Raw genomic sequence first — 25271 nt, 5'->3', positions numbered from 1 at the left:
ATGTAAAATACAGATAATTCACCATTGTTGATAATTTATTGTTGCACAGAAAGTCAACCTGATGCAGTATTTATTTGTATGAATATAGTACTCATTTCTCTTGTAATACACAAAGAAATAGATATCCTGTAATAGTAATATTAAAAATATATAATTTATGGAAGTGCTTACATACCTTGAGACCCTATACACTTTTGGTACTTAAACTATTATATAATATAATATAATATAATATATATATATATATATATATATATATATATATATATATATATATATATATATTTTTTATTTTATTTTATTTGGCATTTTTTGTGTGTCACACTATTTATAAGAGATAGATTGATGAATACTAAAGAGGTATGGGCACAACTCCAAAAAATTGATGAGGTACAGGGGGTGGAATGAGGTCCCGGGTCTCTAAAGACACGAAGTATGCATTTAAGGGTTAAATGAATTTGTATAAAATGCATATGTAAAGTAATTTCAACTTACCAAACACCATCTTGACCCTGGCAGTTGTGTTGAGTAATGTCAATATACTGAGGCTCAATGGAGATATCTCTAATCACATGGACCACTGGACGAGACCTATAAATGAATAACCAATAAGAGTCACAGATGATGTTGTATATCATAGTAAAGGCCTTTTCACAGTGGAGGTGATGAGATAATTAGAGAAAAATAGCCAAAGAATCCACGTCCCTACAATAGGTGGTGCTGATCGACAGTTATTTTTACTCTGGTACATTAAGTGGCAATGCACCTTTCAGCTGTTCTGCCCCCCATTTGTCATGGATGAGATAGAAGAACTACTTAACAAGTTCATTGAATCACAGTATGAGAGACAACAGAGTTCTCAAGCAAGCCGAATGAAAAAATACAACTAATTTATCCACAAGCTGCAGAAGTGATGACGAGTTTGTCATTGATTTGCTTAACAAGAAAGAAAAAAAAAAATCGAGCCACTTTTACAGACTATTTAAATTCACCTGCAGGACAAGTTAACTAAACATGTATTGGCTACACCACAGTCTGAGGAGCGATTAGATATGATCTAGTGGAAATAAAATATTAACTGTTCAAACAAATGTTAGCAGCTGGAACAAAACTGATAATACCCTGATAGCATACGAACATCACCCAGACATCTATTTGATGTGTATGCTTACATCTGGAAGAGGTATTTTTTAGTTTGTTTGCTCATCTGCAATACGTCTATTCAGCAGATGTATTTGAGACATTTGTGATTAAGAATATTTGTAAATCTGATATTTTTAAGATGTTTAGCAGATGTTAATTAGTTTATGATGCTTTCCAGATGAAAAGATCTAAAACAGACATTTCTGAGGTGTGCTATCTGGGTATGTCTTTGCCATGCAGATCTACTTGTGTTATTTACTTTTGTTCAAAACCCTGCATGTTATGAATTAAACATGATAATATAACACCCCTAGAGTCTGCATAATTTCAAAGCAATAGAAAACAACTCCAAAACAACTCCAACCAATAAACCCCTTCTTCAGTCTGACCCATTATTAGATACTTTAAAACTGTAATGACAGCACAGCTGTTAATGACTGTAAAGGACAGCACAGCAACAACGATTATATAATTTTGAGAAGAAACCACCACTTTTTTGGTTTACAAAGGCCCTTTAATACAAAGATATATATAGCTGAGTACACTGTAAGTCACAGCAATAGTATTAATATAATTGGTTAAGAAAAACTAAGTTGTTTATTAAAAAGTGATACAAAGGCAAAGATGCTGCAATATATATATATATATATATTATTGTGAAGATCACGCATGTAAGATTAAATGCCAAGACAAAAATGCAGCAATATGAAATGCATTATGAAGACAATCCACGTTTCATTGGGTTTTTTAAAGGGGATGGAAGACCCAAATTCCACGGTATAATTTACATGTTAAGAGAACCCATATGAGAAAAGACATTTTTGTTTATAAGGCATTTGAAGCAAAAAAATAAATGAAAAAATAAAAAATACACATCCTCACTGCTGGTTCAGGATTTCTTCTTCGAGTTACTTCAGCGTTTAATGTCAGTGGCGAAAACAGCTTTCTTTGCTTTATTGTCACCAGATGCACTGGTTTTGGTAACTACAGCAGCAGCAGTGAACCAAAGCTCATATTTCAGTGGTCAGAGCATTCATAACCGGATGAGAAAAATAAATAAATACTCACGTAAAAAAAAAAAAAAAAAACATTTGCTCCAGGTGTGAATGGCTCCATAGGAATCTATTGTTTCTATTCAAAATCTACATTACACTGAGAAAATGTGCTCAAATTTGTGTTTGGTATGAAAAGGCCTTAACTACTGGAATGGCTTGTAATTATGTTCAATGAATCCTAAAAGTTTAAGTATTTAGTTTACCTCTCTGACTAATAAGATGTTTCACATACTTTTTTACATATTTGCCATTTAGTAATCAAACATGTACTTTTATACACACACACAGGTCTAGTGTACATTTCTACAGTTATGTCGTAGAGACAAACAGGCTAGTGTGAAACTTACTTTCAGATCTTACCTGTAAAGCACAACTTGATCACTGAGGGATCCGACAGCAAGATCTGGGTAAAAATTTCCATCAACATCTAGTCCTCCTGATATAGAATAGCCCAGTCGCTTCACTCCAGCATTCAGTCCATCCAAAACCTTCATGTGACGACAAATATACAGCCATTTAAAATAAATAATAATACTAATAGAAATTCAAATGTTGTGATACCAGGTTATTGTTACTGTTAAATGAAGAATCTCTGTACGCATAAGAAGAAACTTACAGTACATTCTAGTTATACATATTATCTGTTTGTATGTGATATTTCTGCCGTCAATTCACACTTGATAAATCAATATCTAGTCTCTGCCATGTTCTATTCACTGTAAGCGACCTTCTCTGCTTTTGATTTAGTTTGTCATGATATAGAATATGTTCCAAAACTTAGCGAGCTGCCTTGCTGTTTCCTGCCTACGTAGGCAGCTGTCTTCTATGGTAGCATCCTTACTGAAATGGAGCCTCATCAGAGTGCGATTTGGAATGCGCTACATAGGCGGCAGCTCCGTGCATCATTCAAATAACACTCGTCACACACAGCACATGGAAGACTCGACTCTAGGGATGGGCGATACCACTTATTTTCTTTTCGATCCGATACCAAGTTCTTTTAGGCCAATATCGCCGATATCGTTACCAATACCAATACCGATACCGATATTAAATTTAATTTGTATGAATTCTTTGAATAAAAGTGGTAACTTTATTATTACTTTATTATTTTTTTTATATTTATGGGCCTAAAATTATTAGGCTGCTTTGTTTACCCTTTAAAAATGTGTTAGTATAAGCCACATATCAAACCTCAAAATTAACCATAGATATTATTATATGGTTACTGTTACTAAAACCAAGTTACAATATGGATAATACAGCAATGCTGTTGTAAAACCAATGGCTAATTGTATCAAAACCTTGGTTACTGCCAAAAAAAAAAAAAAACATGGTTACTACAGTTGTGGTTACTAGTCATGGTTAATACAATATTACTACAGTAAATCCATGGTAAGGGTATCATTTATTAATTAGGATTAAAGATCATTATCAATGTTTTAACAACTCTGAATTTAAATAAACCTGTAAAAACTGTCACAAGCCCATTATAATACGTCATGTCTAGGTTTGTCATTACTTAGTGTGAATAACTCCAGATGTTGATTTTCTGTCATTACCTCAGGAAAGCACTGCTCCCTCTTTGAACGAGCACTATGACTGAAAGGGTGAGCGCTGTCTAGTGTATTTTAGCATTTCTGGTGCATCAAGATCAGCAGAAGAAAAAATAGTTCCGGTGCCATGCAACAATTCGGTAATATAATTATTTTTTTCCACTTTAAGCTTACGAGATGCATTAATATTCATGTAATCTAAATAATAAGATCACTTGTTAAAAAAAACAACTTCCGAATCAATATCGATATTCTTGATACCACATCAGTATCGGAAGTATCGATACTTTAGTATTGATCCGCCCATCCCTATTCGACTCGCAACTGATTTCAATACAGGTGAAGCAAGAGGAACAACGCGATACTCTAATGAGCATAAATACGCATAGTACACATTTTGGGTAAATAGTCAGTTTTCTATGATATACATTTTTTTTAATTGCCACTTTTTATTGAATGGATTATGAATATATTTATAATCAAAATTTATCTTGCATCCATCATCTTGCATTTATTTTTCCACCGAGCTTATCGTGGTGCATTCTGGGATCGCCTACCTGGGGAGGGAAACATACAATGCTGCCTCAAAGGTGCACACAGTAAAATTTTCAGTAGGTATAGCTGCAGGCCGGAGACCTCCAAATAGGGGCGGAATCTCCAAAAGAGGGTGGGGTTCCTCAAAAAGGGGGTTGCACCAACTCCAAAAGGGGGCATCACTTCCACTCACAGTTAAGGTTAGGGAAAGGGTTGGGTATGGGGCTCCCTATATCTTTAATGGCAGTTTGGAGCTCCTGCCCCTTTTCGGAGTACTGCCTGTGTAATGGTAGCCAGCGGGTATGTGATAGCTGTGCCATGTGTAAACCTCACTCTCCTGGCCGAGGCTAGAGGCCATGGCTTTTACAGCTTCCTTGCTAGCGCGTCCGACTCCCATGCCGGGGATCTGCGGTTCAAATACCACTTGGGGCAGGTCAAGTAGGACCAGTGACACATGCAGCTATGGCTGTGTCTCGTTTGGAAGGATGCATCCTCCGGAGGTCACATTTGTCGGTCGCATACATCATGGAGGCTGTCTCGTTTCATAAAAGCGAGTAGGACACTTCGAATGCGACCTTCTTTCATAGGAATTCGGAGGATGCATGAGGTGTATCCTTCCTGGGCACTCACAACCCACAATTCTTTGCTTCAATGGAAATGTCAATTTTTTTTTATTTTTTATAAATGTTAATTCCCAAGTTGAAGTACCTCAGTAGATGGGTGCAGAGTATATAATATGTATAATTATAATAATATATAATTAAAATAAAATATTAGACCTGTAAAATCTATTTTCTTTTCTCTTTCCATTTTTATAACTCTCCTAAAATTTACCTCATACATTTCCTTCCAAAGGGACTTTGTTCCCTTCTCACTCAAAGCATTCGTGCTTGTTAAAAAGAGGCGTGCTGTCACAGCAACCATGTTACATTCAGTTTCCGTTTGTCCTACGAAGGCCGTCTCGTTTAAACGAGACTTGTTTAAAGGAGGACGCTCGATATACTGCAGCCTTCAAAGGACGTGTCCTACCTAGCACGCAGCCTTCCGAATGAGACAGAGCCTATATCCATCTCAAGATTTTAGCTTGCTCTTACTCATCCCATTGGTCCCAGTAGTATTTGTTGTTTTAGGGTACTGTGAGGGAATGAGGTCACTGGGACAGGAAGGTTCAGGTCTCAGGTGAGCTTTTAATCACAAACTTAGGGATAACACAGTCACAACTGGCACAGTAACTTCTTCAGCTTAACAAACTCTTTAGCATCACAGGCTCCTAGTCACAACCTCTTAATCATCACAAAGTCTTTTTCACAACTCTGTAGCGTCACGAACTCTGTAGCTTCACTGTGAGACTCTCATGCCAGACTCTCTCTCTCTCTCTCTTCTGGCGGCGGCGTGGCTGTTTATATGCCGCTTTCCCCAAACTCACTGGAATTAGAGACAGGTGTTAGACATAATTTAGCTCAGGTGTAAGCACCCTTACCACTTTCTCTCTCTACGGACGGGTGCTCGACCATGCCCCCGCTGCCACATACCCCACTGCCCGACTCAGGCTGGGGAGCCATCCGGCCTGTCTACCACTCCCCCTCCCCCATTTCTGGAAAGGAAGTCGGCGACAGCCGTCTGCGCCCCCGGTCTGTAGACCACCTTGAATTTAAAGGGCTGGAGAGCCAGATACCAACAGGTGATCCACGTGTTGGTATCCTTCATGCGGTGGAGCCATTGGAGTGCGGCATGGTCCGAGCAGAGGGTGAAGGCCCGCCCCAGCAGGTAGTAGCGGAGGGTGAGGACCACCCACTTGATGGCCAGACACTCCTTCTCCACAGTACTGTACTCAAGGACAGCTTGCAGCTGATGTACAGCACTGGGCATTCCTCCCCCTCCACCACCTGCGAGAGTACATCCCCCAGTCCTCTGTCTGAAGCGTCCGTCTGTAATAGGAAAGGAAGAGAGAAATTGGGTGCATGCAAAAGTGTCCCCCCGCAAAGTGCGGCTTTAATTTGCATGAACGCCTGTTGGCACTGCTCCGTCCTCTGGACCAGGTCTGGAGCCCCCTTTTTAGTGAGATCAGTTAGCGGGCTGGTGACGTCTGAATAATTAGATACAAACCTCCTGTAATAGCCACCCAGCCCCAGGAACTGTCTCACCCCCTTTTTGGTCTTGGGTCGTGGGCAGGTCGCAATTGCCGCAGTCTTGTCAATTTGGGGACGCACCTGCCCATGACCCAAGTGGAACCCCAGATACCGTACCTCCACCCGCCCAATCGTGCACTTCTTGGGGTTTGCTGTGAGTCCCGCCCACCGCAGCGATCTCGGGACCGCCCACAGATGCTGCATGTGCCGCTGCCAATCATTACTGTAAATTATAATATCGTCTAGATAGGCAGTGGCGTAAGCCGTATGTGGTCTGAGGATTCGGTCCATGAGACGCTGAAACGTGGCCGGGGCCTTAAACAAACCGAACGGAAGCATCACAAATTGGTGCAATCCAAATGGCGTGGAGAAGGCTGTTTTTTCACGGGAAATTGGTGTCAAGGGGATCTGCTAATAACCCTTTGTCAAATCCAATGTCTAATAAAATCAAGCAGTACCTAACCGATCGAGCAACTCATCAACGTGGGGCATCGGGTACGCATCAAATTTAGACACCACGTTGACTTTTCTATTATCCACACAGAACCGTACAGACCTGTCGCTCTTAGGTACCAGAAACAACCAGGCTGGACCAATCGCTGTGGGATTCCTGTATTACCCCATATCAAGCATCGCATCCAATTCCTCCCAAACTATTTTCTTTTTGTGTTCGGGCAAACGATAGGGACAGTTACGTACCACCACTCCTGGTTCGGTCTCGATGTGGTGCTGGATGAGGTTCGTACGACCCGGTAGAGGGGACAACACGTCTGCAAATTCTTGTTGCAAGTTGGCAACCCATGCGAGCTGGTATGGTGAGAGGTGGTCTCTGTAAGTGACCGGGGTGTTATGATTAGGTTTTGTATTCACCTCCGGCCCGAGTGCCGCCCTCTCTGGAACTACCATAGCCAACATCACAGGGACCACCTCCCTCCACAATTTCACAAGGTTGAGGTGATATATTTGACGTGCGCCCCCTCTATCGGTTCACTTTACCTCATAATCGAGATCCCCCACTCGTCGTGTGACCTCAAAGGGTCCTTGCCTTGCGAGTAATTTGGAGCTCGACATGGGTAGTAACACCTTATCTCCCGGTGCGAATTTCTGCAGTCAAGCACCCCTGTTATACAGTCGGCTCTGCCGTTCTTGAGCTTGGAGCAAATTCTCCTGTGTTAGTTGTCCCAAGGTGTGGAGTTTTGCTCTAAGATCAAGAATGTACTGAATTTCATTCTTGCTATCTGAAGGTCCCTCCTCCCAGGCTTCGCAGATGACGTCAAGCACCCCACGCGGGCGCCGCCCATACAGCAGCTTGAATGGGGAAAATCCAGTGGAGGCTTGCGGAACCTCTCATACTGCAAATAACAGGGAGTTGAGCCATTTATCCTAATTCCTAGCATCCTCGTGCACGAACTTACGAATCATGTTCTTAAGGGTTTTATTAAAACGCTCCACCAGGCCATCTGTCTGCGGGTAGTAGACACTGGTGCGTATCACCTCACGTTGAACCAAGCATTGGTGGACCGTGGTTTGATTACAACCTGTGTCCAGCAATGCTTGGTGAGTACCCCCCTTGATTCTTACTGGTATCTGGTACGCTCCGGCTCGGTCGGGGGCAGCCTGCGGGGTGTCGGGGATCTGGACCACCGTCCCCAGCTCCATCACCGGGCATTGATCCCGGAAGTGCCCCAGATTCCTGCAACCCCAGCAGGCCCAGACGTCACGCCCGCAACTATTCTGTTGACTCGGGCTCTGGTGTTGTTTGTAGTAATTATATTGTGTTTGTTATATTATTTGGTTTGCTTGGTTTTTTTTTTTTTACATGTACTTTTATGTTTGAGCATTGGCTGAAAGCACTATATAATCAAATCAAATCAAATCACTTTTATTGTCGCACAACCATATACACAAGTGCAATAGTGTGTGAAATTCTTGGGTCCAGTTCCGAGCAACATAGTAGTCGTGACAGTGATGAGACATATACCAATCTACAATAAACATTAAATTTACACAACACAATTTAAAATCTAATGTACACATAATTATACACAACACAATATACAAATAATAACATACAATGTACATTATACAATACACACAATATAGAATACACATTATACAATAAAAAATAGTATATATATTATATATAAAATGTGCAGTAGGTTGTATTTTACTGTATTGACATTCAGGCTGTCGGTTGATAGTCAGTTGCCAGTGTGTTGTTAAGAGAATATCATTTATGTCAGTCCAGTGTGAGATAATAAGATTAATAAAGTGCAGTGCTGATGTATATTGATCGTGAGAGATCAAGAGTTCAAAAGTCTGATTGCTTGGGGGAAGAAGCTGTCATGAAGTCGGCTGGTGCGGGTCCTGATGCTGCGATACCGCCTGCCTGATGGTAGCAGTGAGAGCAGCCCATGGCTCGGGTGGCTGGAGTCTCTGATGATCCTCCGAGCTTTTTTCACACACCGCCTGGTGTATATGTTCTGGAGGGAGGGAAACTCACCTCCGATGATGTGTCTGGCAGTTCGCACCACCCTTTGCAGGGTGGTATATAATATAATATGTTTATAAAGTGAACATATTATTATTGTCATTATTAGTGATAGTAACTCAGTCAATTGCATGACACAATGTCATGTGCTGTCAAGATGGCAGAGCCCATGTGGGGGAGACCCGCTCCATGTAAACTTTAATTTATTTATTTATTATTAGGTTTCTGATATGACTGGAGTCTTCATCTCATGTTAGTGTACATAATTTTCAACATATTTCTAAACAATGCCATTCAGGTCTTTCTGTAAAACTTTTTTAATAAGCAAAGACTTAGTGCACCTTTAAAATCTGACCCAAACTAGATATCTTATGAGGCAGCATAATTAAGATACCTACCTTTTGGAACAGCCTTCCCGTCTTAAAATATTGTCTCTGAAGGAAGTTCACTAGGTTTTGGAACAGATCCTTTGTCTTTGCTCAACTCTCTCCATTGGTATCACTGGCATAGACCTTTTCTGATTTACTTCCTAACATACTGCCAAAGAAGATTCCATATTTGTACAAAATAAAAATCTTTCACTGTTTTCCTCACATGAGGTCTCCCTCAGGATTCTATCTTTTCTTCTCATAATCTACATGCTTCCTCTTCTATCATCCCAGCTATGCTAATGGGGCTCAGGTTTATCTCACCACCAGTTTTGACATACCCTGCTTACGTACAGCCCGCACTGGAACAACTGAATGTCTTAAAACTGATAAAACCAAAGTAATGCCAATTCTATATATATATAAAAAAAAGAATAAAAAAATAAAAACTTAAATCAAGAGCAAGAGCAAGGCAAATTTGTGTATTCAAGTTGATTGGAAAACCCTCTTAAACTGTTCCAAGCATTGGTATTCCAAACACAATATGTCCTCATGGCTTTGCCGCTTACAACTGTACAATGTATGTCTGAGTTACTCCTGCAAAGATTCTGTGACACACTATTTGGTCAAAAGCATATGGAAACCCAAGGGGTTTCTTGCAACCGACTGAAGACCTGAACACTTTTGCAGTGAATTAAATAAAAAATTAAAAAATAATAAAAAATTAAAATTCCCTTTCTTCTGCTCTAGATTCTATACTACACTAGCTACTTTTGGAACTTGGCAGTGCAATACTGTAGATATTGTTGACTTTTGCATGACAAATTGCTTGCTATGTTCCTTATTTGAAAATCGCTTTGGATAAAAGAATCTGCAAAATGACTAAATGTAAATCAATTGGAAGGCTGACTGTGTGTCAGCCCCCATCACCCAACATCAGTGTCTGACCTCACTGATATTCTTGTGTCTGAATGATAGCAAATCCACAAAGCCATGTTCAACATTTAGTGGAATGCTTAACCAGAAGAGGGAAAGCTGTTATAGCAGCAAAGGGAGGAGCAACTCCAAGTTAATGCCAGTAGATCTGAAATTAAATCTTGAACAAGCACATGATTTTCTGGTGGTGCTACTCAGTAGAGACAAGAAACTTCTTGTGCTGCAAAAAAATGTAGGTGCTAAGACAATGTTGTATTAATTGAGCTGGGTCATTGTATGTTGTGTGTGAAGAAGTTTGCCTGAGAGGGTTTGGTGTCAATGCCAGACGGAGAACCACGGTAAATGAAAACTTTCCCATCACCATCAAATGGGGCTCCAACACAAATATCTGTGAAAACAAAGACATTCAATGCATCAGATTCATAAAACAATGCAGAATATTGTTTTAGAGGAAAATATGTAACTGTAACATGGACTTAAAGAAATGTACAATTGCTTGAGAAGTGTAAATTAAAAGTCCTTGTAAGCAAAATTTAGTATTGCCTATTAATGTTAGTAGAATCTAACAAGTAGAGAGTTCAATATAATCTGCTTGAGATTTGCAACCATGAACTACACTGTATAAAGGTGTGTTCACACTGACAGTAATGTAAATCCTGGAGGTCACCAAGCTGCTGTACAGTTGGTTGTCAGTAGTCGTTCCTATTTGACTGCAGTATCCAACTGTATCAGGCGGAGAATCACGTGAGCTTCACTGTATGCATTCTCAACTGGTAGTCGCCACATATTTGCATAAAGTTATGTCACACATGTGGCCACACATTTTCAACTGGACTATGAGAAACATGTGGATGTTGTTGTTCTTACCGTCGTAACCGTCCCGGTCGAGATCTCCAATGCTGCTGACGGTCATTCCAAACATAGAGTCGTATGTTCCATTGAGTCGGATCGGTCGAGCCTTTTCCCAGTGACTGGCTGGATTCAAAAACACATATACTGCACCCCCGATCTCTGCTTTACGATCAAAGAAGTTTGGAGCCCCCACTAGAAGATCTGTCCAACTGTAGACCATAAATCATCATGTCAGATATTCAGCACATCAGATTCATAGCTTTAGACCAGAGGTTGCGTCGCTCGCTTACGGAGATGTGGTATGACGCCATTTGCATGTTGAATTAACAGTTTTAGAAAGGTTTATACATCTGTAACATCTTAAATTCAGTAACTATGCGATAAAGCACTTTTTCACTTCGCGCGCTTACACTTCTGACACTGCTGACAGCTGCAAGAGAGAGAGGGAGGGAGAGACAGCGGATTTATTCGTGCAGCTTCTTGAATTACAGTTTGATACAAAAACAAGTTCATTGATTTGATTTGTTCATCTACATCTATTGGTTTACTAATTCGCAGATGCACTGTAAAGTGAATAAAAGTGTGCGAGAATTTCCCGCAAAATGAACGTGGAAATTGCGGGAATTATTAGTCGAATTTCAGGCTCTGCAAACTGTATTACAATAAAATATTAAAGTTGCCCTTGTTCCCCTCCTTTATGATTTCATTATACAAAAAAAAAATAATAAAAAAAAAAATTACTCCAATCTGCTAAATTAATGCAATGAAAAGCTGCGTCAATAGCATTTTTTTTCACTCGTTATATACTTCAAGGCGGGCCAAATCTAAAGCAGAGATGCCTAGTTTGGGCATCTCTGCTTTAGACAGTGGCATGTGAAGCAATGGTGGGTCTAATGTCTGTTCTGATCAGGTCACAGACAACAGAGAAAGAACAGTAAAATAAATAAATAAAATATTTAAAAGGGAAGAGAAAATGTTTCCCATAGCTTTTGTTGTTGATGTTAAAGGCTGTGCATCCATTCAAACTCTACAGTTTTTCTACCAAGTGCAATTCAAGCACAAGGGATTGTGGGTAACAAAAATAACTTATTGCAGATCTTATGGCTAAGCTAGTGCAAGAGCTCATTTCTACCAAAACGCTTCACAGCGATGGGGAAAAAAAGCATGATTGTTTCTTAGAGGAGGTGACCTGCTATTATGATTCTGTAACTTTTAGTACAGAGGAAGCTTGTGCCACAGCTAAGGAAGGTGTGCCTATTTCAGTTTGTGGTTTTGATGCAGCACCATAATGGAGTCGAAAGGTGTTGAAGAAGTAGTAGAGTGCCATGCAAAACCTGAAACTCCAGGAAAACTTAGCAAACAACCCTTTGGCAAAGTGAACAGGATTTGCAGTTCCTTTCACAAGATAGGCCATACAGTGAAAAAATTATTTTCACTGGACAGAGGCAGACCTCTACCTTACTTTTGAAATGTAGGAAGTCACTTTATAAGGGCAAAAACCAGCAATCTGCACAATGTGTACAGAATTCATCTGCATGCAAAACTCTTACATGCAAGGCCTTCAGCAAATTGCTTCACTTGCTAGTGAAAATTGACTTGAAATGCATTGTCTTTGTCCAAGGTGCCATCAACTTCTTTGAGCACAGTCTTAAAAACCTGGCCGCCATTGACAAATCAACTTTCAGCATCTAGTGATGACATCAAATGATGCTTCTTGCTGAGGTCGCAGGTTGATCGATCAACCCCCATTTCACAAGTCAGAATGTCCGACTTCAAGCGGCATTCCAGTCATTAAGAAGGAGGTGGGAAAATTCAGAGTTCTGAGTTGTCTGGAATGCACCATAACTAGTTTATGTTTATGCAACCTTCTTTGTTTGACGTCAGAAAACATTGCCGCACCAAAACAGCCAGTTCAAACAGTAATGGCTTTAAACTTTGTCCCAGTATTTTTGTGATTATTTGAATGTTTGTAACATATACATTAAAATATTGTGATGTTTAAAAAGACTGTTTAAGCAGATTTTTATTTAGACAACTGCAACGGTTGTTCTCACCAGGTAAGCAGCAGCGTGACTGCAGATCACACTGTTTTGGTCGCATGCCTCTGAGCCCAGGCTAGTGTAATCACACCAGTTTGGTTGCAAGTGTGAAGAGGTTAAGGACATTTTTGTCACTTTTGTCTGAAAATTTTGGAAACAAAACCAGTTGAGAACCACTGCTGTAAAGTGTCTTACCCATCACTGTTCAGATCAGCAATGGCCACAGAGTAACCAAAGGACGAGGCCAGTTCCTCCCCCCACAGGATGAAGTCTGGCATCAGTCTGTAGACGTTGTCTTTGCGAAGCAAAACTACAGCTCCAGTGTGATTGGCTCGTGGAGCTCCTGCCACAAACGTCAGCTCAGACTTACTCATTAAACCTTTAGCAGAGTCCACAGAGAAGCCTGTGAAGATAAAACATATTCAAGATTAAAGGAATAATTCACTTTAAAATAAAAATTCTGTCATAATTTACTCACATGTTGTTCCAAACCCATGGCTTAAGTAATTTTTTAGTGAGAATCTTAAATATGAGGAACAACATCTGCAGCAAGTACCAGTCCAAACTTCAAACAATCCCTGTGTCCGAAATTGCATTCTGTCAGAGTATGTACCATATTTAATGAAGGATACACTTCTCGGCTGGCAAAAAAGTACGTTCTTTAGGTATGCAGGTTAGTATGAATAGATTCTGGACATACTTCATTCGGGAACATGGGCATTGTTACGTGACCGAATATACACTACCGTTCAAAAGTTTAGGGTTGTCATGTTTATGTGTTTTGTTCTTGTTTTCATGTCTTTTATTTTCAATTTTAGATCCTGTTCATGTCATGTCATGTGATTTCCTGTTCCCTCATGTGATCTTGTCATGTGTTTCCCCTGTTCATGTGTCTGGTTTTCATTGGTTCATTGTTTGATTACTTTGTTAATTGTCTTGTCTTTTCATTGGTTTAAGTTCATTTAGTCATGTTATCTTGTTTATAGTTTAGTCTTGTGATTGGCTGTCTTGTTTACCTGTTATCCATGTCCTTGTATTTAAGCCCTCATGTTTGCCATTGTCTAGTGTCAGGTATTGTTAATGTAACATAGTCCATAGTCAAATTAAATCAAGCCATGTTATGTTTTAGTGAAGTCAAGCCTATAGTCATGTCATGTCATGTCATGTCAAGTTAAGTTTAGTTAAGTCGTTCATGTTTATGTTTTGTTTTGTTCACATTTATAATTAGGGTTACTGGTTTTCACATTTGGAAATAACTGCACTTGGGTTCGTCACTTCATCGTCATCATCTTCATCATTGTCTTTGCCAGCATCGTTACAGAATACCTGACCATACTCAAGATGAACCCAGTAGTTCAGCTCCTTCGTCTACGCCAGGGGAGTCGTTCCCTGGAGGATTATGTGGAGGAATTCTGCACACTGGCCTGCAGGGTGGATTTTAATGAGGTGGCCCTCAAAGACTGTTTCCGTTTTGGGCTTAATGAGCTGATTTCCTCTTTGATGCCTGACGGTCGGTGTGCCGACGACCTTGCTCGGTATATCGACCTTGCGCTACTGATGGGTGGTTCACCATTCACCATAGGGGAGACGGCCAACAAGCCAACGCCCATGCCTGCCACAGCCAACGAGCCAACGCCCATGCTTGCCACTGCCAACGAGCCAATGCCTACGCCCACCACAGCCAACGAGTCAATGCCCACGCCTGCCATGGCCAGCGTTGAAGCACCTTTGGCACCAATTACAGCCTCAAGTCTTTTTGAGTATGATGCTACAAATTTTTTGGGCAGTTTCTCCCATTCTTCTTTGCAGGATCTCTCAAGCTCCATCAGGTTGGATGAGAAGTGTCGGTACACAGCCATTTTCAGATCTCTCCAGAGATGTTCAATCGGATTCAAGTCTGGGCTCTAGCTGGGCCACTCATGGACATTCACAGAGTTGTCCCGGAGCCACTCCTTTGTTATCTTGGCTGTGTGCTTAGGGTCGTTGTCCTGTTGGAAGATGAACCTTCGCCCCAGTCTGAGGTCCAGAGTGCTCTGGAGCAGGTTTTCATCGAGGATGTCTCTGTACATTGCTGCATTCATCTTTCCCTCGATCCTGACTAGTCTCTCAGTTCCTGCCGCTGAAAAACATCCCCACAGCATGATGCTGCCACCACCATGCTTCACTTTAAGGATGGTATTGGCCAGGTGATGAGCGGTGCCTGGTTTCCTCCAGACATGACGCTTGCCATTCAGGCCAAAGAGTTCAATTTGTTTCTGATGGTCCGAGAGTCCTTCAGGTGCCTTTTGGCAAACTCCAGGCAGGTTGTCATGTGCCTTTTACTGAGGAGTGGCTTCCATCTGGCCACTCTACCATACAGACCTGATTGGTGGAGTGCTGCAGAGATGGTTGATCTTCTGGAAGGTTCTCCTCTCTCCACAGAGAAATGCTGGAGCTCTGTCAGAGTGACCATTGGGTTCTTGGTCACCTCCCTGACTAAGGCCCTTCTCCCCCGATCGCTCAGTTTGGCCGGACGGCCAGCTCTAGGAAGAGTCCTGGTGGTTCCAAACTTCTTCCATTTACGGATGATGGAGGCCACTGTGCTCATTGGGACCTTCAATGCTGCAGAAATTTTTCTGTACCCTTCCCCAGATCTGTGCCTCGATACAATCCTGTCTCGGAGGTCTACAGACAATTCCTTGGACTTCATGGCTTGGTTTGTGCTCTGACATGCACTAACTGTGGGACCTTATATAGACAGGTGTGTGCCTTTCCAAATCATGTCCAATCAACTGAATTTACCACAGGTGGACTCCAAGTTGTAGAAACATCTCAAGGATGATCAGTGGAAACAGGATGCACCTGAGCTAAATTTTGAGTGTCATGGCAAAGGCTGTGAATACTTATGTACATGTGATTTGTTTCGTTTTTTTATTTTTAATAAATTTGCAAAGATTTCAAACAAACTTCTTTCATGTTGTCATTATGGGGTATTGTTTGTAGAATTTTGAGGAAAATAATTAATTTAATCCATTTTGGAATAAGGCTGTAACATAACAAAATGTGGAAAAAGTGAAGCGCTGTGAATACTTTCCGGATGCACTGTATGAAGTTTTCCATAAGATAGGAACAGTATGTGTGTCTATAGAAGCCTGAAAAATTGGTTGCTACACTGGGGCCAGCTCTTATGCAAAATTCTTTGAGACACGGACTACATCCATCCGGTCCAACAGCTTTCCTCTTATTTGTGGATTGAAATGTCATCCCGACATCTGCAACATCAATAACAATCCTCTCGGAAGGAGAAAGTACAACTGTGTTGACTGGTTCATTACATTTGACATAATTACCTGTAGGTTCAAATCTAGTAAAAACGGTGTTTAATTTACTGGCAAAGCAAAATTCATTATCTGTCACGACTGATTTGTTTGAAGATGACAATCCTGTCATTGTTTTCATGGTATCCCAGAACTTCTAATTATTTTTAACCCTTCTTCTAAACGCTGTCTATGAGATTTTTTGCTTCCTTCAATTTGATTTTTAATTCTTTTTCTGTCTGTTTGAGTACTCTAAAGTCCTTATTTGTGAATGCTACTTTCCTTTGATTCATAACTTCCTTAATATCTTTGGTCACATATGATTTATTATTTGGATAAACTTTAATCTCCTTTGTAGGTATAACCAGCTGTACACAAAAATGTATATAATAATTTATTACTGTAGTCCTTTCATCTAGTGAACCTTCATGAAAAATGTCCCAATCTGTCCAATCAAAACAAGCTCTCAGTTCTTCTCTACTCTCATTCGACCACAATCTAATTACTTTCTTTTCCAGTTTGCCTCTTTTAAGTTTGGTCTTATACATTGGTATCATATACACCACATTATGATCAGAATTCAGTATTGGTGGCCTACACCTAGACACATAAACTTCCTTGACATTCACAAAACATTTGTCCAGAATATTGTCTTTTCTTGTTTCTGTCCTTAAGTATTGTTCAAATCCCGGTAACACAAACTCCAGACTGCATTGATTTAAGTCCCCAAGCACTATCACAGGTGCATCTGTATAGCTGAGCTGCAGCTCATGTACACAGTCAGCTATCAAGCTGGCCGCCTGCGATGGGTTGCCGCTGGGAGGAACATATAATATAAACAGCAAAATACATCCAAATTCTCTTGGCAGATAAAAAGGTCTTGAAGTCATGCCTAGAACTTTCACATTTGTTTCACATATCTTGCATTTTACCGAATACACACGGCACCACTTATCGTTTATGTACACACACGTCCTGCCGCCCTTACTTTTACCCAAATCTTTATCCCTGTCTGCTCGTAGTAAGGTGAATCCAGGTACATCGAAGAGAGAGCCAGGCATTGTAGGTTGTAACCAACTCTCCGTAAAGCATAACAAAGATGCCTCACGGAATTCGTTACAGTACCTTGTGTACAATCATATTGTAGCCACTTTGTTGTTCAGTGAGCGCAGGTTACTGAAGATAATGGATGATCTCAGTCGCAGGCGGTTCCGCATGCCACCTCTCCTTCCTCGTTTTTTGCGTTTCGATCTAATCATCTCCTGTGGTATGTTTTCCACCATCAAGCTATTAAAGTGACTTGTTATCATCTCCTGAGACATCTTTGAATTTATCAGTGCACTAATGCACTAATAAATGAAGTTATTGTCATTCCTTTCCATGTAAACACACCTTCTTTCTATCGAAATTAGGCTCATTATAGATTGCGCTTCATTTGCAAAAATTGCCCAGCACACTTTACAGCGTGCTATTACCGCCAAATGAAACCAGGCGGTAAAGCAAATTCTGTTTAAAAGAGATGTTTGTGTACATTTTCTAGTGATCATATCAGCATATCAAATAATGATCAAATGATGAGAACAGAGTTATAACATATCATATATCCAAATGTGTGGTGCAGTAAAGCATTCTCTCGGCATATTAAAGAGATGATTCAGGTGTCTGGATCACAGTAGTGCAATGATGAACAGTCCCGGCAGAGTGTGTCAGATCATGGTGGTCTGCTGCATCATCCACTATATAGCACTCAGAAATAGCCCGCAAGATCGGAAATTGTGTGTGCAAATTGCATTCTTCACACATTTTGTGGGTGTGTTTGCACTGTTGGCTGATCTGCATAATTCTACAGAGAATGGGGCCCTAAACTAGCGCAGAGGGTTTATGCTAATAAATAGCGCATTTACCGGGCGCATTCATTCTTAGTGAATTCACCCCAGTATGTTTTTTTATGTTTAGGGTTTTACTTTTTAAACTAATCAACAAATTGTCCGTATAAACATCAGTAAAATTAGTCATTTCACACATCCCTAATTATCAGCATAACACTTTAAATTGAAAGTTGAATTGAACAATGTACATGCATTTGAGAATGTCTTAGTATTTTGTATGTGTTATGTTCTTTAATGACAGCATGCACTGGAGCTGGCATGAAAACACCTGATCATATTATACAGCATGATTTGAGAATGTTTCAAAGAGTATCTTGTGCGCTTCAATGGAAGCAAGAAATTCTGACCATCTGTAGAAAGAGTTAACAAGATCAGTGTCACTAATTTACTTAATTTGATTAGTGACGAAGAAATAGTGCAGAATTTCTTCATTTTACAGCACATTTTTAAAACTTTTCAAAATCCACTATTTATTGAAGGTCACTAATCAAATAAGCAAATTTGTGGAATTAACTGTTAACTCCTTAATAATCTTGTCCATGCCAGCTCGAGTGCATGCTGTCATTAAATGAAAAAGAGGATGTACAAATACAAATAAATTCAGAAATTCATATTGTTTCTCTCTCTCTCTCTCTCTCTCTCTCTCTCTCTCTCTCTCTCTCTTTTTTTCTCCTTGTACTCAAATTGTTATGCTGATGATATTTGTAATGAACATATTTATATGAAATGATAAATGTGTATTTTCACAAGTGCACTCCACTCCACATGGAGTTAATTAACAGAGGTTCGGGAGGAGCATGTTAATTTTAATCGGACTAATCACAGCCCACGAGCAGGAGTATATAAGCCGCTGCTTACCTGCTTCCTGTGACAACTCTCCTGACATGAGAATCTTTCCGGCATTCGGCCCCACCCATTTCCCCACAAACAGACCCAGGCAGATGGATCATAGGATGCAACTTCCCTCCAAAGCATTCAGCTCTACCAGAACAGCTCTTCCATCCAAACAGTCTCGTTATTCAACATAAGCTGCCACAGCAGTTCTTTGTTTTTAGCAGTATTGACGGCTACCACGTTAAGTGTTTATATATATATATATATATATATATATATATATATATATATATATATATATATATGGGACATTCTACCAGAAACGTAAATTATCTGTCCTGGAATTGTTACAGTGAATAAAACTTGTATAATGCAAAAATTTCTAAAACTGACTAGATGGTTGATTTCTGTGAGTTGTTCTGTAAAGGAATTTGTCATTCATTAGGTTCTCAGATGTTTTTTGTATTTATTAAAAATACTTTTGAAAAATACAAATCCTGAAATATGGACTGTCCTCAGCCAAATTTCAGCTACATCTTTCATTGTTTTGTTATGAAAAAACTGTTATTTAAAAAAAAAACACCATTAATCAAAAACTTAAGTCGTTATCATTCACATCAATTGATCAAAAACATGAAATTATACATACATTCTATAAATAAATAGTATTTTATAACTGTCCCCATGTTTTTGTCCTGTCCTGTCACGTTTACATAAAACAGTACATAAAAAGTGTGCAATACGCCTTTAAGGTTATGAGGAAGTGACATAATTTGACCAAGGTGACGCTGACATTGATAGAGGGTGAGTTCTGTCATTGAATTGTATGATTTTAAACTTGGTTTTGCATGTTTGATTGTTTTGATTTTTTTGTGGAGGATGAGCTAAAGGGTCAGGCCCTGTCACACTAATATATCAGAAAAGAATGACATTTTGTAAATCCAAAACATGTCTAAAAAGGTTACAGAATTTCCTTGCTTGCATGCTAACAATTTTGATGTTAGCATATTAACAGGCTGAGCAATGGCAGATAAAATGGCTGACCGTCAGGCCTTGTCACATCAGGCCCTGTCACAATCCTGTGTGACAGGACCTAACAGCCCCGTGACAAGGCCTTACAAATGAATGGCATTGTTCCTTTTTATTAGCTTTATTGCATATAATATGTATTTAAGGCATGCCATAGTAAAACATTATTCGAATAAATAGACTAAAGGGGCCTCCAGCCATATGGGAACATCTAAGCCCCATTCTGTCCTATGTAAAGAACCTCTTCCCTGCTGTCACAGTGGTCCATTTCCTCAGCAATGGACCTTGTACGCAGTACCGCCAGAAGGGGAACTTCTACCTCTTCACCTCCCTCCTCTACAAAAAGGGATTCCAAGATGGAACATGGAATTTCTTTGAGGCCAGCCAAGGGAAAGGGGTGCCAGATGGGGTTGGAGGTGTTCTGAAGAGGAGTGCAGTTCGGTTGGTGAGCCACGACATTCACAATGCAATGGATATGATATGTTTGAGGCCTTGTTGCACACAGGCACCACTCTTAAACTGTTCTACATAAGTGAAGCATCCATTGACAGGGCAATGAAGGGCATGCCAGACAGCATCCCCCAAGTCCCATCAACAATGAGAATACACCAGGTTGTCACTAACTCTCCTGGGCAGATGTTGTACCAGGATGTGAGCTGCGTGTGCACTGTACACAAGATTCTACAGTGCACATGCTATAACACAAAGGCATTCAGCTTCAACTCACCAAGCACACCAATATCTGAAGAGATTGAATGGGGTCCAGAAGTCATTCAAAAGTGGTGTGTCATACAATATGACAGAGACCTCTACCCAGGCATCATCACCCGCATTGATGAGGTTCAGGTGCAAGTGAGATGCATGCACCGTGTGGGAGAGAACCAATTCTTCTGGCCCACCAGAGAAGACATGATCTAGTATGTATTCGAGGATGTCATTTGTTTCATTCCACCACTGGTTATTACACCTGCACACCTGTAGTACAAGCAGTAGTTTTTGTTTTTACTCCTGTCTGTGTTTGTGCCATTATTGTTATTGTTATAGTTATTGTATCTGGCCATGTTGTTGTTAAATGAATTTTTAAAGAATTGTTAATGAATTGTTGAATAAAATATGTATTTATATTGAAATATTATAAAATATATCTACTGAATTAAAAAGATGTTTGGTCTCTATCAGTTGTCAGTCATATTCTAATGAATTAGGTCCTTATTATATGTCATTGGCTGAACTTTACCATATTAGTCTAATATTACATTAACATTAAAATCATAATAAGAAATTCAAATAGGAATGTTTACTAATACATAATTAAAGAACACAAACATATCTTTTCCTGCAAGTTAGTCCTGTCACAACACTGTCAGCCCTGTCACGCCACGGTCAGTCCTGTCACACAAAATATTATGATATAAAAATGTATTATCTGAGAAAATGTCGATGAATTAATCTTTTTAACTGTGTAGATGAAGTTGGGGTATGTATCCACCATTATGTGTTTGTAAAATCTCCTATGTAAAGTTAGTTTTTTTAAAACTATTTGAGTGCCTGGCAGTTATTCTGTGCTTTCCATCTACTACATTTGAACAAAACATTGCTTATATTTCTTATAGAAATTACAATACCATGTTAGATACAATCAGGGATATGTGATCAATAAGAAAATACTATTTGTGTCAAAAAAAATAATAATTAGGAAACCATTCTAACATATACAAGTTTGTCTGTGACAGGGCCTGAAAATTTTGGTGTGAAATGTGTATAACAATATATTTTATTCAAGCATAAAAACATGCTGAGATGGCATGATATGTGTTTCTCATAGTTTAACATGTCTTCCATATGACTCAATGTTCAGATTCAAGAATTTGATTTTTTTTTTTTTTTTTTTCAAGATTTTTAGAAGTGGAATTGTACGTTTCTGGTAGAATGTCCCATATATAAATATATAAATATTTTTACCCTGTCTGTCTTTCTATGCTCCATTTGACGAAGCAGTTAATAGCGTGAAGTTGCCACGGCAAACAGGCTGCTCCTGCACTTAAAAATGTGAAACAGCTCTCTACGACTGCTCATGTTCTCTTATCTAAACTTTCCACCCGGAAAGCAGTGCCAGCTGCCTCGGCGAATGGGCGCCGTTCCGGCTTCATGCCATTAGAACTCAATTTTTTGAAAGCGAGAAAAACAAAGATTAACTATTCAATCCATCCACCATTTCAACCCCAGCATGTTTAATCAGGTTCTGCCGCACAGGTGATGCCCATCAGCCTCATTACCTCACTGCAGCTTGTTTAGGGGGCGTGCTCTATTTAGCGATTGTTCCTCATCTTCTAACATGAATATCATGATTGTTTCTCCCTCCAAAGTGCCCTGCGAAGGATGATTTATTTAATTCTGAACACAGGGGCATCATGCAACACAGAACTCCCTTCAATCGACCGATAATCTATTGACAAATTCTTTTCAAACCAACACAGACATTTTAACCCTGCTGCGCAGTACTCGCTCTGACCATTCCACAGCACACTGCAGTTCTACACGGCCTCTGTCCAAACAGACACTAGCCGAATTCGGCTCCGCAAGAGGCGGATTATGCACCAGGTCCCCAGTGGCGATTTTAGGGGGTGGCCTGTGGTGGCCTAGGCCACCCCTGAAATCTCATTGGCCACTCTGTGGCCACCCCAGAACTGATTGGTAGTTCATCATGTTCATCAACACAAGAACGAAGAACCAATAGAAACACCTGTCAATCAAAGATGACATCTCAGGTCATTTGTTGATTTAGAGCCACACTGACCCAGGGTCAGTTTTATATTTCTGACCATTATAGTAGTGGTGGGACTGAAGCTGTGTGAGCTGATCTTTGATCAGTGGGGGGAGGGGCAGGCCACGGGTGGCCAGGCAGGTGCCGCAGGTTGCGGGCAGCGGGTGCCAGGTTTGGAGTATAATGGTCGGTCAGAAGCACGAAGCTGACACGAGCTAGCGTCTACCTCCAACTTCCAATGAGTTGACGACGTCGATTTGTGGTCAAAAAGAAAGCTGTTATTTGAGAGGTATGTTCATCTAATCTAACGTTTAATTTATCCCGAATTTCCATGTGAATGTGAAAACATTTTTTCATTGTTAACAGTAGCTAGGTTAAAGAGTAAGCTAGACCCTACACCACATTCAACATGTTATCTTTATATTGACATGAAATATGAAATGCCATGTTTTCTGATTTAATGATGGAGGTGTGTAAAGAGTTCAATAACTAAAGTTATATATATATGGCTAACCTGTGTGTGAAATGGAAGGGTTTGTGCTGTGACTGTACTTTAAATCTTTACATGAGTTATTTATGAGCTCTTTATGTGTATTATTGGTCAGTCAGACCAATAAAATCTTCAAAGTTTTTATACCTTATTTGACATTTTAAATATGCAGAGGCAGGGCAAATTGCACTTAAATGCCGCAAATGATTTGACTAACTATTTTATTTGGTAATATTCAAAGTAATTGAAGCTATCAGAACATGTGGAAAATAAACCTGAGTAGACACTGTAAATAGAGTTTTGTTTTTTACTGTATTCAGAGCTCAGTCTGCAATTTTGGGGTTTCCAGACAGACACCTATAAGCCCTCGTAGCCAATTTCACACACTGATTTGTACCCAATTTAACAATATTTCTGCTGGACAGTGCAATTATAGCTAATAAATGTATGAATAATTGATTGCATGATTGATTGAATTGCGCCTCAATCAGTTATCACTTGTACTTGTATCTTTTTATGATTATACACTATACCTGATGTTATACGCAGATTAATTCTCTACAATGAGAATAGCTCTTAAAAATGTGTAACTGACTTTTCCTAAACAATTACTGGTTTAAAAATGGATGTTATGTTAAAATAACCAGAGATTCCCAGAAACTGTAATAGGTTGAAATAGAACAGGAATAGAAAACTGTCAAATGTCAAAACAACAGTCTGATATTGAATACAAACAATTCAGTGAATGCTAACATGAGTTTAAGAATGCATTTATTCTACATGTGTAGATGTTGAAGCAAAGCAATGCGATATTTACACATTTTGATCATGTGCCATTCATAAAGGTTCTCCCGGTATCGCCACCCCACACTAGGTCTGTGCCCCATCTTGGCCACCCCAGTAAAAATGTCCTGGATACACCACTGCAGGTCCCAACTCATTCATAAACATCCTGCAACGCTTCTCGATTGCTCTCAGCATTATTGATTTATATTGTACAGCAGGGGGCAGTCATACTCCTAAGGACCATAAGTGTATCCTTCAGTAATGATTGCAAGTCCATTTCTCCTGCATATCTGCATGCAGTACAGAGCCAAAACTCTTATTTATCAGATCATTTTATGCTGCTTTACACATTGTTTATTAAGATGTACTGTATTTCCCAGCACATATCTCCTGCATTTCTGTATGTAGTGCAGAGCTGCAACTCAATGCATTCCTAGATAATTCACACCTATTGCTATGCGATGCATTTCCTATGCAAGATGTATATTGTACTACAGGTGACAGTTATACTCCTAAGGTGCGAATGGCCTAAAGAGAATCCTTCAGTGATAACTGCAAGTCCATACATATCTGTATGCAGTACAGAGCCAAAGCTCTTATTTCTCAGATCATTTTATGCTAAACATTGTTTATGAAGATGTACTGTATTCCTTAGCACATTTTTTCTAAAGTTTCACCTAAATATGATTATTTTGTCTTTTCTACAGCAACGCCTGAAATTGCGCCTTCCGCAGGGTCTCACCAATATTACTTCCAGCAGGAAGTATCTAGGTGTCTTTCCAAGACTTCACCTTCACCTGTCGAGGAGCCAAAGATGGCAACCATTTTAGTTAAGAAAGCACAACTGCGGTGCTTCTGCCTTCGGCTCAAAACCTCACTAGGCAGCACAAATGTGCTGTCCACGTGCCACAACTGCGGCGTATTTTGGGTCATGCAACAAATTCCCACCACACCGCAAAGCAGCGCAAATGTGCTGTACAGGTGCTGCAACTGCAGTGTCCTTCGTACCATGTGACAAACTCGCACCACACCACAAAGCAGTGCAAACGTGCTGAAAAAAGGAGTCAAAAGGAAGTCAGG

The 25271-nt window shown here is 39.9% G+C and overlaps 1 protein-coding gene across 3 annotated transcripts in view; it reads right to left on the bottom strand.

The window, feature by feature from the left end:
* Positions 1 to 25271, bottom strand: part of itga7 (integrin, alpha 7) — a 191252-nt gene that overhangs the window by 117006 nt on the left and 48975 nt on the right. For all 3 annotated transcript variants that reach the window (XM_051672272.1, XM_051672273.1, XM_051672274.1), the window contains exons 6-10: positions 13299 to 13506; positions 11080 to 11273; positions 10512 to 10600; positions 2559 to 2686; positions 496 to 591 (exon numbers count right to left, since the gene is read on the bottom strand). In XM_051672272.1, the coding sequence (XP_051528232.1) occupies positions 496 to 591; positions 2559 to 2686; positions 10512 to 10600; positions 11080 to 11273; positions 13299 to 13506 (715 nt within the window). The remainder of the gene's footprint in view (positions 1 to 495; positions 592 to 2558; positions 2687 to 10511; positions 10601 to 11079; positions 11274 to 13298; positions 13507 to 25271) is intronic.

This window comes from Myxocyprinus asiaticus, chromosome 35 (assembly GCF_019703515.2).
Source record: "Myxocyprinus asiaticus isolate MX2 ecotype Aquarium Trade chromosome 35, UBuf_Myxa_2, whole genome shotgun sequence".
NCBI classification, from domain to species: domain Eukaryota; kingdom Metazoa; phylum Chordata; class Actinopteri; order Cypriniformes; family Catostomidae; genus Myxocyprinus; species Myxocyprinus asiaticus.
The sequence above is the reverse complement of the archived record's forward strand: the minus strand, read 5'-3'. Positions and strand labels throughout refer to the sequence as shown.